This window comes from Amphimedon queenslandica, unplaced genomic scaffold (assembly GCF_000090795.2).
Source record: "Amphimedon queenslandica unplaced genomic scaffold, v1.1 AMPQUscaffold_13491, whole genome shotgun sequence".
NCBI classification, from domain to species: domain Eukaryota; kingdom Metazoa; phylum Porifera; class Demospongiae; order Haplosclerida; family Niphatidae; genus Amphimedon; species Amphimedon queenslandica.
The window spans coordinates 163846-178431 of NW_003546273.1; the positions used below are offsets into that span (position 1 = coordinate 163846).

The following is a 14586-nucleotide window of genomic DNA, read 5'->3' on the forward strand; positions in this document are numbered from 1 at the left end:
CAGTAAGTGGTTGTAGTATCTCATTACTCAATCTTAGTTCATAGGATCCCATGCCAACATTCTCAGCAAATGAATAGGATGCCTGACTGAAGGTCACATTAACAACTACAAAAATGAAAAAATAGTAATAAACTTATACTAGAATTTATGAAGAGTAAAGGACATGCAGCAAGTAATATCCTTACCATCATTATCATCTATCACTACTGTTGTATTAGATCCTAATCTGACTCTTGAATTACCAGTTGGGCCAGTGAATCTTATCTGATATGTCTCGTCTGTTTCTAGTGCAGCACTATCATCAGTGATAGAAAAGATAGGTCCTTCTTCTGTTCTGGAACCAAATGCAGTGAATGTGGCTGAGCCAGAAATATCAGCACCAGAAATACGAACTGAACTAGGTTGGCTACCAGGTCCTATAATGAGAAGATATCAATAAAAGATAGAGAGGGAATAATTACCTCCAGCATAGGTTATTGTCAGATCAGTTGCTATATCTTTGTCAAGGGTGACCATTATATCATCAACTGTTCCTTCATCCTCCGAATATAGATATCGAGAATTTTCAAACTCAACTGTGACAACTAAAAATAGCAAAAATAAAAAATAACAACACAATGATATCAATGACAGTACAAGTAATAGTGACACTTACCATCATCATCTCTGATAGCTATGCCAGTGCTGTCAGCAGCAACAACATTTTGAGTTACTGATGGATTAGAGATTGAGAGTGAGTAGCTCTCAACTGTTTCCAATGCAACATCATCATTTGTTATAACAAAAGAAGGGAGAGATTCAGTGAGTGAACTGTTAGCAGCAAAAGTTACAGTTGAGCTCACATTAGCACCAGAAACAACTACTGAGCTAGGCTGACTTCCAGGTCCTAGGAACAAAAGATTAGTAATACTGAATGAATGCAGCAATAAATGTTAGGTTTAATACATATTATAGTACCATTAAAGCTCAACTTTACAATAGAATGATTGCTATAAAATTTTTTTGATACTGACAATATGATGCTACCTACCTCCTGATACAAGAACAGAGAGTGGACGTGCAATTGTTGTGTTAAGTCTCAGCATTATATTACTAACAGTTCCATTACTCTCAAAATAAGAATAACTTGATTGAGCAAATGTGACACTGACAACTATATCACAATGGAAAAAGTTTTAAAACACATCATTCTATAATAATAAAAATTACCATCATCATCAAAAATAGAGACTTGACTGCTTGGTCCTAGTCTAACTTTACTGCCATCAGGGAAACTGTGCTGAGAGAATCTCAATTGGAATCTCTCAGGATCTTCCAGGGCAATTAAATCATCATTCAAACCAAAGGATATAAATCCAACCCTCTGTGATATGCTAAATGTTATATTCTGATTAACAGATCCTGGATGAAAACAAAAGGAAAATTGATCAAAATACATACAAACCAAGCATTGCTATGTAATATACAGGTATTGTAAAGACTAACATGCTGTTGTAACTCACCTCCTTCAGTTCTAACTGTCACTGTCAGTGCTTGAGAAATGTTCCTGCTTAGGCTGACTGATACTTGAGCCATCCCTCCATTCTCAAAGAATGAGTACATTGGACTACTAAATGTCACATCAACAACTAAAATGTGTAAGAAATATGAAGGTATCCTTTAAAGAGCAACTATTTACCATCATCATCATTAATGGATAGAGTAGTGTCTGATCCTAGACTCACTCTGCTTTCATCAGCAGTATAATCATGATTAATTAATGATAGATCATATTGTTCAACTGCTTCTAATGCAAATGCATCATCATTTAGATCAAAATTACTCAGTGACACTGATCTACTGCCACCTGCAATAAAACTTATAGATTTATTCACATCAACACCTGAAACAACAACAGAAGATGATTGACTGCCAGGGCCTAATGAAGAAACAAATACAATATAATATTATTGCTAAGTAATTTAATAAGCTACAGTATTTATTCATCTCACCTCCTCTAATGTTGACAGACAGATCTTGAGCAATTGGATTGCTTAGTTGCACCTGAATATTACTGACAGTTCCATGACTTTCACTATAACTGTAAGATGATTGCACAAAACTCACAGAAACATCTATAGAAAAACAAAAAACCATTTGCATAATCTTTATAGATTTTTCTACTTACCATCATCATCCACTATAGTTATATTCATTGTTCCTGGATTACCTAAACCTATATTATCAATTTTCTTTAATCTTAGTAGATAATGTTTATCAGGTTCCAGTGCAATGTTATTATCAACCACTGGAAAACTGATGCTCCTATTCTGTGTTATAACATTAGTACCGAATGTGACATTACCAAGTGATATTCCATCTATTTTAATGTATAAATGATATATAAGGTAATATATTATAAACATACTGCTAGTTCCATCATCAATGTAAACTTCTATGGTTTGTTCTTGACTCAATTGTGCTCCTCCTAGTATGACAGTGATTGATTGATTTCCTCCTCCTTCAGAGAATGTAGCTTGACCCATAGCAAACCTTACTTCAGCCTCTGTAAGGTAAATAATAAACACAGGGTTTTATGAATGATTATACTAACGATCATCATCTTGTATCCTGATGAATGATGGAGTCCGGTCTATTGTTAATCCATTATTTTCTGGAGATGTATTGCTTATTGATACTGTGAAGTTTTCAAATAGTTGTTCCCTAGTGGTATCATTGATAATATCAAATCTACCACATGTCCTGTTTGTAAATGCAACTAATAATGGAAGAATTCTACGAGTACTATAGTCACCTAATAATTAAAAGGACATATAATTTAATGAATAGTAATATTAAAATTTACTCCTGATTTGTGCAGTGCCATCTCTAGGTCTTATGTCTATTGTTGTATTTTCAGATAATACTCCTCCAGTAAGTACAACACATATTTCTACAGTTCCTTCATTCTCAATCACATCATATGTTCCTCTCTCTAATGATAGCACACCAACTACAAAATGAAAAAAGATATTGTCACATCTGCACTCAATAACTTACAGTCATCATCAAGAATGGTGATGGTAGCTGTCTGAAAGTCTCTCTGTACTTGAACAACATTATCACCACCAGGTGTTATGATGACTCTTAATTTTTCATCTCCCTCAATGATATCATCATCAAAAGTTGTGATAGGAGTGAATGTATCATTCAGTGTATTATTGGCTCTGTACGTGAATCTTGGAGCAGTATCAGCAAGGAAGAAATCACTACCTGTAATAAATACTAATACCAACTACATGAATATGTTAATACTTACCATTTATAGCAGTTCCAGATACTTGTCTCAAATCAACTGCCTGTAGACGAACTTCTGGAAATCCTCCAACAGCTAAACCACCAGTCTCATTTCCTATCTGCTTTATAGTTAATGGGGCTGCTTCTCCTTCTCTAAGAGTAAATTGTAGTTCTCTAAACCCAATACTGAAAACTATAAAAATACAAACAAGTTATCTCATAATTGTGCCAAATCACTTACCATCTTGATTGTCAAGTCTTACTATTTGAGTAGTTTTCAAAGGATCTAGTCTAACTCTGGAATCATTAACACTGAGTCTCCACCTAAAAATTTCTTGTAACTCCACAATATTATCACGTGGCATGGAAAAAGTCACACGTTCAAAACGTTGATCAATTGCTGTTGTTGGTTGAAATACAACACTACGCTGCTCAGTAAAGTTGAAGCGATCTAAATTAAAAGAGTGAATAAATCATTTAAAATGAAATTCCATACCGAAGTCTCCCACAGCAGCTTCATCAGGAGTCAATGTGCCAGTATACCTCTCATTTGAGACAGTGACTTCAAAAGGAGCTTCATATGTAATTACTTGACGTACAACGTTAGCTGTAGCATCACTACCTTCTAAAACCATTGATGGCTCTTCAAGACCAATAGTAATTACTATAAAGAGAGTAAGCACCATCACAATAAACTGATTTAATACAACTTACTATCTATATCATCAATCATAATGCTAAGACGTCTGTATACAAGTACAGCTCCTGATGGTATTGGTCGATCAAGTGGACCAGTTTCAACAGCAATCAAGTAATCAAATGAAAGAGTTGGTTGGAGAGCAACAGCATTCCCTTGTGATACATATCGTATGCTAAACCTTTCTGGTAGGAAACCATTGGTTCGTCCAGTAAAATCTGAACTTAAGTAGTCAGAAACTTTAATAAAAAAATACTGAAATATAAAGTAAATAAAAGCATTATCTACCATCAACTAGCATAGCTGGTTCTCTTGAAATAACATAATCCAGATCAGTAACATCAGGAGCATCAGGAGTACTGAGGAGTACATCAGCAGTAAATGAGTATCTTCTACCAGCATCACTTGGACCAATATGCACACGTGATTGATCAAAACCAACAACTAGTGAATACAATATCAAATAAATAAAAATTGGCTTAAAATAATAACATTAAAATAATAAAACAACTCAGTGTTTGTTACAATTATCTTACCAACGCATGCACCACACTGTGCAGCTAGTGAAGAGTGTCGTATATATCCTCCATCAGTTCCATTACAGCAGTCAATAGCTAGAGTGTCAGTTCCATTAGTATCACTAGTACAATTAGCAGCAGATGAATAACACTGTACAGTCTCATTGTCGTGCAATTGACCAAGAACTGCATACAGAAAAGACAGTACAAGTTTTTACTGGAAGTGATACTAACTAATGCAGCATGCAATTACCTGCAGGCAATAGTAAAGCTAGAAACAGCAGCATTGCTGTCAATTGAGCAAGAAGAGCCATCTCTCGCCTAATCTCTTCGGACCAGCTCCTTATGGAAGAACTTGTGGTGTGGCGGCCTGCGCTTTCCTTCCGGCTTTTCTTGTTCTTTCAAACCCGCGCAATTGCGCGCCACGCGCCATACGGCCAAGGGGAAATGTCTCTGTTATGGTTGAGATTGTTGGAAAACAGGAAAAGTACTTAGCCACAGCATAATAATACAGATAATAAATACAGATAATAAATAATAGTACTACTATACACTAAATCACTACTGAGTCCACAAAAATAAAATAATTAGAGTTATTAGTAACTACAGGAACTAGCATCACGTAAGAATTGGCTGAACTTGAACTCAGTTCCAAACAAATCTTCCACAATGTAGTCTTCGTATGATCCATCCAATAAAGACATGTTGGGTTTCAATATTTCGTACATACGTCCACCCTCAGAGTCTCCTACATAGATGCAAGGTTCTTTAGCAGAATCCCAAGGTCGGGATCCCATAATCCCGCCGACAGTTTTCCTTATTGTCCCATCTTGATTCAAAAACTTTAAAACAACAAAATCCTGGGGATCTTGATTACAATTACGAAGCTCAATGTCACCATTATGTCTTTGGAGCTCCACAGTAGCATTCCAAAACTGACCTATAAAATAGAGTAAGATAAACCACTGGACATGAAGTAGTATAGATCATAGTGTGACCTAAATAATGCATTCTCATAGCTAGTGCAGTGGTAGCTGGGATACATTGTGACAGTCAGACTTCAAAGGAGACAGGTAACACACCACTGTCTGTAGTGTATATAGAGATGTGTGTGGTGGTAAGAGCCTGTGAATGGCTTCAAAACCACAGGCACACCCTGACTATCACAAACACTTTTAATCCAATTACCACTCTACACACATTCTACCACTGTAATGAACATACCAATTAAACCATGAGCAGATGTTGTTATTCCTAAACCTCCTTCCACTTGTACTTCTAAGAAAGTCAGCCTCTTTTTCTCTTTCAGGACACTCTTTGATACGAAACTAAACCCGATCCTTCCTCTCTGACAATTCTTGACAGAAAGGAACACGTTTCTCTTAAAAACCCTAACATGTACACCATTTCTTTTATAAACTCCTTCTTTCATGATCTCGCCATTCAGCGATACATGACAATCTCCATTTACCAACTCAACAAGTATATCATCATTAACACATCTCTCGTTAGGCAAGTGCTTATTACTCAAAACTCTAACGCCAAACTTGTTAATAAGATGCAAATCTCTTCCAGAAGTGGGCACATTTGTATAATGTGCATTAACCGAGACACAGCTCTCAGAGAATACATTAAAGTTCTTATCAGATGTACCGTAAACCTCGTAGCATAGAGAAGGTGTTCCAGGCTCCCCTGATAGTGGTACGGTAAACAGTGGATCCCATTTGACATTGCTGTCATCTACAAAGCAAAGAAATACAATAATAATAATAATAATAATAAAGAGCTGTTTCTTTTGATCTTAATCACACTTACCATCACAGAATTCCTTGACAAGGACATGAAAGACCGTGTCAAATGAACGCCTCCGATAATTACTAAGCATAAAAACATGATGAACTGAAGGCTCAGATCCAATCCCATTCAACTCTGTAGTCAAATCATCGGTAACACCTCCACCAATATGAATGACAAATATTTCAGTGTTATCATCCGAAAGAAGGCCTTTAGCAGCATTGATGCTAGCAGAAGCATCATCAGAAGGACCTGTCGTTACTATAATGAGGACATTAGAGTCTGGAGATTGTGATAAAGAGAACTGTCTCTCTGCTTCATCAATGGCAGTGTGTAGCCATCTCTCTCCTGAGTTTGTCAGTGGTCGCTGGCGATTACGTATCCTTTGTATCAGCTCAGGTTTGCCTGATACAGAACCAAGTGCAATATCACTTGATGCTCCAGAATTGCTTCCAAACGTTAAGAGTCCAAATCGACTTGCTGATTCCGAGATCTCAAATTGATTAACGATACGAATAAAGAAACTGTTCAACGATTGGAAACTTGCTACAGACTGTGCCGTGGATTGGTCCACAAGGAACAAGACATTGTGCTGACAGCTTGACCCTATAATTGAAGAAAAAACAAGTTTACCATACAATAATTGGAATACAATGATGGGATTGGGGCTACTCATCCTTAAAATTAGTAAAGTGTTTGTGATCTCATGTGACCAATATGTGAACGGTGTGCATAAGATAAGCCACACAGATAAGACTTATCTATGGTCTACATTTGTACATGTGCATCATGTAGCTATCTGGTTGTTAAGGAATTCTATGAATTCATTGTTATGTTAAGCCAGGTGGTCAGAATATTAGAAAACAGATTTTAAAATAACAGTTATAATAATAAAAATAAAAGAATGGACTAATAGCTGACCTGAAGTGCATATCACATTAATGATTGAATCCTTCTCAGTCCTCAATGAAGCTAAATCCAGACCACTAGTAGTAAACACGAGACTGGGAACTGATGCTATGCTTTGTAGTTCAGGTTTGATATCATTTGTTCCGACAGCTGCAATTGTTATATCACCGAGACCAGAAACAGCTTCAAGTATAGCGTTCACATCACCAGACCGACCTCCGGTAAGCACAACAATGATCCTAGCAACGCCGACCCTCCCATTCTGATTAAGCTCAGCTCCTGCAAGATCAATAGCAGCTCCAGTATTTCTCTCTCTTGGTATATATTCCAGTGACATTATGTCTGCTTCAAGGCTCTTTAAATCATTGTGACGAGCTAGATTCACTACTAGCCGAGGGCTAGTACTGTATTGTACTACTCCAACGCGAGTTGTAGTTTGACTGATGTTGACTTCTGACACTGTATCAATGATGAATTGCCTCATTGACATGAAGTCGTCTTCACCAGTGGCTGTAGATGAGTCAAGGACAAAGACTACTTCAGCTTCACGACTGCAAACTAATGGCTCTGTAAAGAAATAAAGAAAAGAGAAAGAACTAATATTTGATTGGCTATTGAATTCTTTCCAGGTCTCTCCTTCCTTCCTTCTTTTAACAATAAGCTTCTCTTTTATTATTAATTTTTGATCTTTCTTTCTTTCTCCTCTCTCTCTCCCTCTCACTAACTTGTACATATTCCTTCATTCAGTTGTTCAGTTATGGCTGCAAATGACTCAGCAGTATAATTAGTGATGGTCAGAACATAAGTGCTGTCAGGATCAGTAGCAATCAAACTCAACTCGCCTTGATTAGCCCCCGATCCTATACCAATTGCAAAAACTTCAATATTCTCGCTCTTAGCAAGCTCAGCTTGAGAAGCAGTAGCTGGTGGGTTATTCGACTGTCCATCCGTAGCTACAATAAGTAACCTTCGGGCACCACTTCTACCATTAATCCTAAACTCATTTCTAGCGGCCTGTATTCCCAAATGGGTACTAGTACCACCTCCTGGGTAAGGAATGGAGACTATAGCTGAACTGAGGCTTGTCTTAGTTTGGTATTGTGGTAAGGTTATATTCGTAACGGCTTCGGTAGCAAACGTGACGATGCTTACTTGAGTACCGGTTTCCCTGTCTATGTCGTATTGGTTGCTGACATCAGAGACAAAGTTTAAAAGGTTTGTGAAGTTTCTGGAACCTACTGAGCCAGATCCATCAAGAGCAAAGATAATGTCAAGAGGTGGTAATATACAAGGGGGGACTAGAGGGAGAGAGAATAGTTAGGTTAGGATATTTCATGTATTAACACTATCATATAAAGTAGTTCTTAATACTCTCTCTCTCCTTCTCTCTCTCTCTCTCTCTCTCTGCTTACCATGACAAGTGTCTCTGACAATGTCACTAAGAATAGCACCAAAACTCTCTCTCTTAAACTCTGCCACGTTAAAAACCTTCTTCTCGCTAGTAGCAATCTCTTTCAACTCATCCTCATTGGCATTCTGACCAACACCAATAGCAAATATCTCAATCCCACTCTGGTGACTAGCCTGAGCTGCCTTCACGGTCTCATCAAAATCATTAGAGGCTCCATCAGTCAACACGATCATTACTTGCGGTACTTGTGATCTTCTATTGAGTAAGAACTGCTGCATGGCTAGTCTTATACCAGCTGCAGTGTTAGTGCTTCCTGGTTGATAAGGTACAGCATTAATGGCAGATATTAATTCTTCTCCGCTAACACTTGCTAGCCCTATGACAACAGAGGCACTAGAACTGAACCGGACTAAGCCAAAGTTTGCCGTCTCTGACGAGTTGTATTGCTTAACTATTTCTGTGAGGAATTCTTTTTGTACGTTGAAGTCGGTCGGAGTGATGGAGCTTGAGGAATCAACGACGAACATGAAGTCCATCTTTCTTTGACAAGTTGGCTCTATTGATACAATAAGAAGAGGTTAATGAAACATACAAGAGATGTGTTTGGAAAATAGTAAATGTAAACTAAGACTAAAACAATACGTCTCTTAATAATAAATATACAGTGGTGCCTCTCTATAATGGACACTTATGGATATGAAAGTGTCTCTGTTATACAGAGGTGTCCTTTATGTGGAGGTTATTTTATACAGTAAGGAATGTAATTGGTACACTAGGTGCTGTCAATTAAAAGCTATCAGTTAAGAGAGGCTATACCATCTCAAAAGTAATAATTATTCATCAGTAATTAACACAAAACTTGTCAACTCACCACAAACCCTCTCGGCCAGTGGCTTGAGCAGTGAATTAAAGAAACTCTCAGAATAATCTTGAAGGAGAGACACATGTTTACTATCAGGATCACTAGCAACAGCATTCAACTCATCCTCATCAATGCTATTACCGATACCAATAGCATATATATCAACACCATTAGCTCTTGTAGTAGCAGCTTCCTGTACTGTGAGTTCAGGATCGTTTGACTGACCATCTGTCACAATTAGTACAGCACGAGGAACACTCTCTCGACCATTCTTTAATAATTCTTCTCTAGCTATCCTCAACGCTTCTGCAGTATTAGTGAGTCCGGGCTTTTGCTGTATCCCACTTATTGCTTGATTTAGTTCATTTTGTGAGTCAAACTCTCCCAGTTCGATGCTGAGGTAAGCGTCGGTACTAAAAGTGACGACTCCGAATTGAGCCTGACCTGTACCGATTGGGAACTCGCTGGTGAATTGGGCAACAAATCTCTTGATGGAGTTAAAGTCGTCTGGAAGAATGCTGGCAGAGGAATCCATTAGTATTATCATGTCTATCTTTCCTCCACAGACTTGAGCTGCACAAAATTATATAAAAATAAAAATATATACATACATGTAATTATTTTAAAAGAGGTGACTTAACATATAAAATACTGGCTAGGCAAATAAATAAATAAATAAATAAATAAATAAATAATAAAATGATAAATGGAAATACAGTCAGTTACTTACTATCATCATCAGTGATTCCTATTCTGGTGCTTGGTCTTGTAACTTTAACAAATTCATCATCTGCTCTTATCGAGGCAGTGAAGAACTCTAGTGTCTCTGGGACAGCATCATTCATTATGTTAAACCGTGCAGTGGTCATTGGTTGTGTTGGGTTTAGAGTGTAGGTTTTCATTACACCAGTGTAATCATCATCACCTGTAAAGAGGAGAGTAACAGACTTGCTCCAAAATCGGGCCAAAGTCACTGTACTATAGTACAGGGTCATCGGCCAAATTTCATCAAAAATGAAAAGTTGAGAATTCTCCACTATTATAATTTTTTCTGATGCATATACATGTATTTATGTTGTGTAGAAAATTTGAACTGATTCCGATCGAGTTTAAATTTTTTATGAATTTTTAAAGTTGCATCCAAAATTGGGTGAAAGTCCCTGTACTATAGTACAGGGTCATCGGCCAAATTTCGTCAAAAATGAAAAGTTGAGAATTCTCCACTTCTGTAAGTTTTTCTAATGTATATACATGTATTTATGTTGTGTAGAAAATTTTTGCTGATTTCAATCAAGTTTGGATTTTTTATGAATTTTTAAAGTTGCTCAAAAATTGGACCCTGTCTGTACTATATAGTACACAAAACATAATTTCATCAAAAATGGCTAGGAGGAAATTTCTTGCATTTCCTGAGATAATAGGCCAATAATGGCTTTCTAAGCTAACAAAAGATTTCTCTTACTTGTAGCTGTTCCATCTATAAATGAAAACTGTACATCAACCTGTCTGTTCAGTGTCCCATTTAAAATACCAAAAGACACGTCAACAAACGAGCCATTCTCAGCAACTGTGTAACGAGGCTTTGCAAACCCGATCGTCACCTCTGTTAATTGAAAAGATAACATCAAATACAATAAAGGTAGCAATTGCCAACTAATAATATAGTGTCTCTAAACACAACTAAGTTTACCATTTACTACAATATCAAAAGGAATACCATTATTGTTTTACTAGTGAACAAATTTACATACTAAAATAGAATTAATACAATATTTTAGGGAGCTACTATAGCCCTCAATATTCACTTTGACACTGTAAATATTGGTTCTATTAAAATAATACAAAGTATAATACTTTTTCTCTGAATTTCTAGCACTTAAAGTTAAAATACATTTAGTTCAACGTACCACAAGTTTCTCTAATAATTGGTCCTAATATAGTTACAAATTGTTCCCTTGAGAAATTGGAGATAAGAAAGACATTGTCATTACTAGGAACGTTAGCAATTCCATTCAACTCTTCAGTATCAATCTGCGGTCCTATACCAATGCTTAATATACGAATCCCCTCGTTTTTAGTTTCCAGAGCTTCTTGAAAAGTTGCTGCAGGGTCGTCAGAACGACCATCAGTAAACAGAATTATAACTTTTGGTACTCCTGCTCGGCCATTTTGCAAGAGCTCCTCTCTCCCTGTCTCTATGGCCTCAGCAGTGTTTGTAGTCCTTGCCTTATAAGGTAGGTTCATTACTTCTATGTAGAACGAGGCAGGGTTTGAGTGTCGCCCAAGTGGAATATCCAGTGAGACTACACCTGAGAAAGTGACGACGCCGAATCTCGCTCCGCCGGGCCCAAATTTGAATTTCTTTGCAACGTCTGCGACAAACCGGACCATTGTAATGAAATTGGATGGCCCAACACTACCAGACGAATCAAGAATGAACACCATATCAATCTCCCTCATGCATCTTGGCTCTGAAATAAATATTGTAAATAATATTGCTTATCATATATCAGTATCTAACCTTCAGCTTCTATCCCTAAGTATAAATAATAAAAATAATATTAAATTACTAATAAAAGGCAAGATCTATGCCACATACTTTGATCAAGTATGGTGACTGTGGCAGAATCACGTGTTCCTATTCTTAAAATGCTAGGAGAGAGAGATGGAGCCAATCTACTAAGGGAAACGGTAAAGGACTCGTCCCTCTCCTCCTCATTATCTGGTACAAGGGCATATGAAGCACAGACTCTTGTCTCCCCTGGCTGGAAAGTCTTCAATTGTACTCCACCAACGTAATCATTGGGATCTGTGAAAAAGAAAAAATTAAAAATTAAAAATTAAACATTAAAAATTTGGCTCTGTGCAAAAAAATTACAATGATGCTGTATGCATTGTTTGTATTTACCATTGGCAGTGACTGAGGTTGTAGAGAAGGTGATAGATATTTCTTTGACTGCAGGGGAAGAGAGAGCAGCACAGACATTCACAGCAGGTGCAGTTTCATTAATTCTTATCTCTGATGTCTCCATTTCCACAACAATTTCTATGCAAGCAATAAAACAGATGAAATAGTATTGATATAAGATATGCTAGATCTCATAGAAGGGTTTTAAAATTAAATGTTACCTTCATCATCTCTAATGCTTATTATAGCATTTTTGTGGAGGGCAGGTGACCCCAGTATGATCCTCTCATCAGTTGCATCAACAAGAGAAGCTGTAACAGCAAAACTCTCCAAGTCTTCAGTTCCAACATTATCATCTCTTATGTTAAATGACACTACTTCAATGTTACTAGGACTGGAAGGTAAGAATTCAACAATTTCATTAATCTGGATTCTTGAGTCAATGATATTGCTTGATTGACTTGTGCTGTCTGTATAATTTATTTTTATTTTCAAGATACAGCATGATGTGAAAAGCACTTACTTCCTTTAACATGAACTCTAATTGTTTTAGCAATTGCACTTGAGAGAGCAAGTGTAATATTTGGGTGTCTCTCAGACTCTGAAAATGCAAATATCCTTTTCTCAAAACCAATGTGAACAACTATACGGAAAAAGAATCAAGTTCAATATTAAATGGTCTAATTTGAATATCAGAATTAAGCTGGTAATAATTACGGCATCTCTTCCTGGATACAATGTAGGTGGTTTCAATGCAAAGACTGGCTAAAAGAGCTAGTTGACAAACACATAAGCCATTAGCTCTAGACATGCATCACTTAATGCCTGTCTATGCCTTTGGTGTGATAACAAACAGATTCTTAAGTATTTTGACTATAACGTTTATAATTCAACTAACACCTAGTAGCACTGCATATACTGTACTTCTCAGTACATTAGATGGGACTGAGAAAGTTGTATTTCAATATAAACAATAATATTATTATTAGCTTACCGTCAGGATCAGCAATTGATAGACGAAGATCCCTATTGGTATAATGAAAAGCCGAGTCTTCTGGCTGGGAAGCAAGATTGAGTCTTAGATTGTAATTAGCATCATCTTCTAATGCAATGGAATTTTCAACTGATTGCACTTTAACGCCAAATCTCTTTGTGACAGTCTCAGAAGATGAGTTGGTTGAGAAATCAAATCGTGAGAGTGGGAGAGGATAATTTTGCAAGTCAAGGATCTGAGATAGTGCTATAAAAATTATGTATTATTTCAATTTAGGATCTCTCTCCTATTTAGTGCTCTTCATGAATGTACATGTATATACAGCATCAAGCATGCTTTCTTCATATACAAGCTTATGCATACTTACTATAATTGCATAGGCTTTAATGTGTATGCATATATGACTGCATTCATGCATGAATGAGTATTCCTTTCTTACGTCTGTTTGGATCTAAAGCTGTAGCAGACATTCTCATTGAAAGGGAAGAGAGAGTGGAAGGAAGAGGAGCTGTAGACTCTACAGTCAGGAAATGCAAACTGCTACTTCCTGGTATTCCAATGTGCATACTGGAAGCATTGAAACCTCCACCTGCAATGCGATACACAAATTATCATAATGAGGAACCCAAGGTTTACTTATGCACTGGACACATGTGAATATAGCATCCCCTTCTGGAGGTGGAGTGAGAAAACTTCCTCCCAAACTGGTGCAGCATTCGTTTGCAGTGACAGTTTGACTATCAAATATATCAAGTATTGCTAGACTATTGCAGTCATTGCCTCTAAAGCACTGCTCTATCACAGCATCAGGATCTACTATAACTGCTGTAGCTATAATGATATAGAATTATAAGGGATAATATCTTTTTCTAATTGGAGCAGCTTACCATATTGCACTACTAGAAAGAGCTGTAAAGCTATTGAGTAATGCATGATGGAGCTTTAAGTTCTGCTTTATGGTTGTGGAGTGAGCCCCGCATCTCTTTATATAAGCATTGCAAAGCCTTTAAACAGTATTCTCTCTCACACAATTGCCCACTCTTGTCTGTGGATAGTTAACACATTTGTAGTGTCTTGATATCATTTGATATAAATAAACATTCGGATCAGCTCACAACCAGCTACACAACCCGAAGATATCTATTAATAGTAACATTTTGGTTTACAAATTCTCTGAGCCCCTGCATGTGTCTAAACATGTTTGTTTTCATAAAGGC

At 36.9% G+C, this 14586-nt stretch overlaps 2 protein-coding genes across 2 annotated transcripts in view; both read right to left on the reverse strand.

Moving 5' to 3' along the window:
• The window catches only part of LOC100640611 (uncharacterized), a 15324-nt gene extending 10504 nt beyond the window's left edge, over positions 1-4820 (reverse strand). Inside the window, exons 1-14 of the mRNA XM_019993606.1 lie at positions 4745-4820; positions 4510-4677; positions 4262-4417; positions 3991-4212; positions 3773-3940; positions 3518-3727; positions 3299-3469; positions 3040-3252; positions 2846-2992; positions 2594-2794; positions 2408-2545; positions 2168-2359; positions 1992-2114; positions 1679-1918 (exon numbers count right to left, since the gene is read on the reverse strand). Coding sequence (XP_019849165.1) covers positions 1679-1918; positions 1992-2114; positions 2168-2359; positions 2408-2545; positions 2594-2794; positions 2846-2992; positions 3040-3252; positions 3299-3469; positions 3518-3727; positions 3773-3940; positions 3991-4212; positions 4262-4417; positions 4510-4677; positions 4745-4805 — 2410 coding nt within the window. The 5' untranslated portion in view covers positions 4806-4820. The remainder of the gene's footprint in view (positions 1-1678; positions 1919-1991; positions 2115-2167; positions 2360-2407; positions 2546-2593; positions 2795-2845; positions 2993-3039; positions 3253-3298; positions 3470-3517; positions 3728-3772; positions 3941-3990; positions 4213-4261; positions 4418-4509; positions 4678-4744) is intronic.
• A 125-nt stretch (positions 4821-4945) lies between these two features.
• LOC100640739 (uncharacterized) lies at positions 4946-14339 on the reverse strand. The gene is made up of 19 exons (XM_019993607.1): positions 14257-14339; positions 14006-14200; positions 13809-13958; positions 13370-13615; positions 12899-13018; positions 12597-12845; positions 12376-12513; positions 12067-12276; positions 11989-12003; positions 11375-11938; positions 10930-11070; positions 10198-10392; positions 9477-10040; positions 8607-9161; positions 7920-8492; positions 7207-7761; positions 6307-6891; positions 5716-6231; positions 4946-5431 (listed from the first exon to the last, which is right to left on the reverse strand). Exons 1-19 carry the CDS (start codon positions 14300-14302, stop codon positions 5088-5090), a joined length of 5961 nt encoding a protein of 1986 aa, XP_019849166.1. The 5' UTR covers positions 14303-14339; the 3' UTR covers positions 4946-5087.
• Positions 14340-14586: the final 247 nt, after the last annotated feature.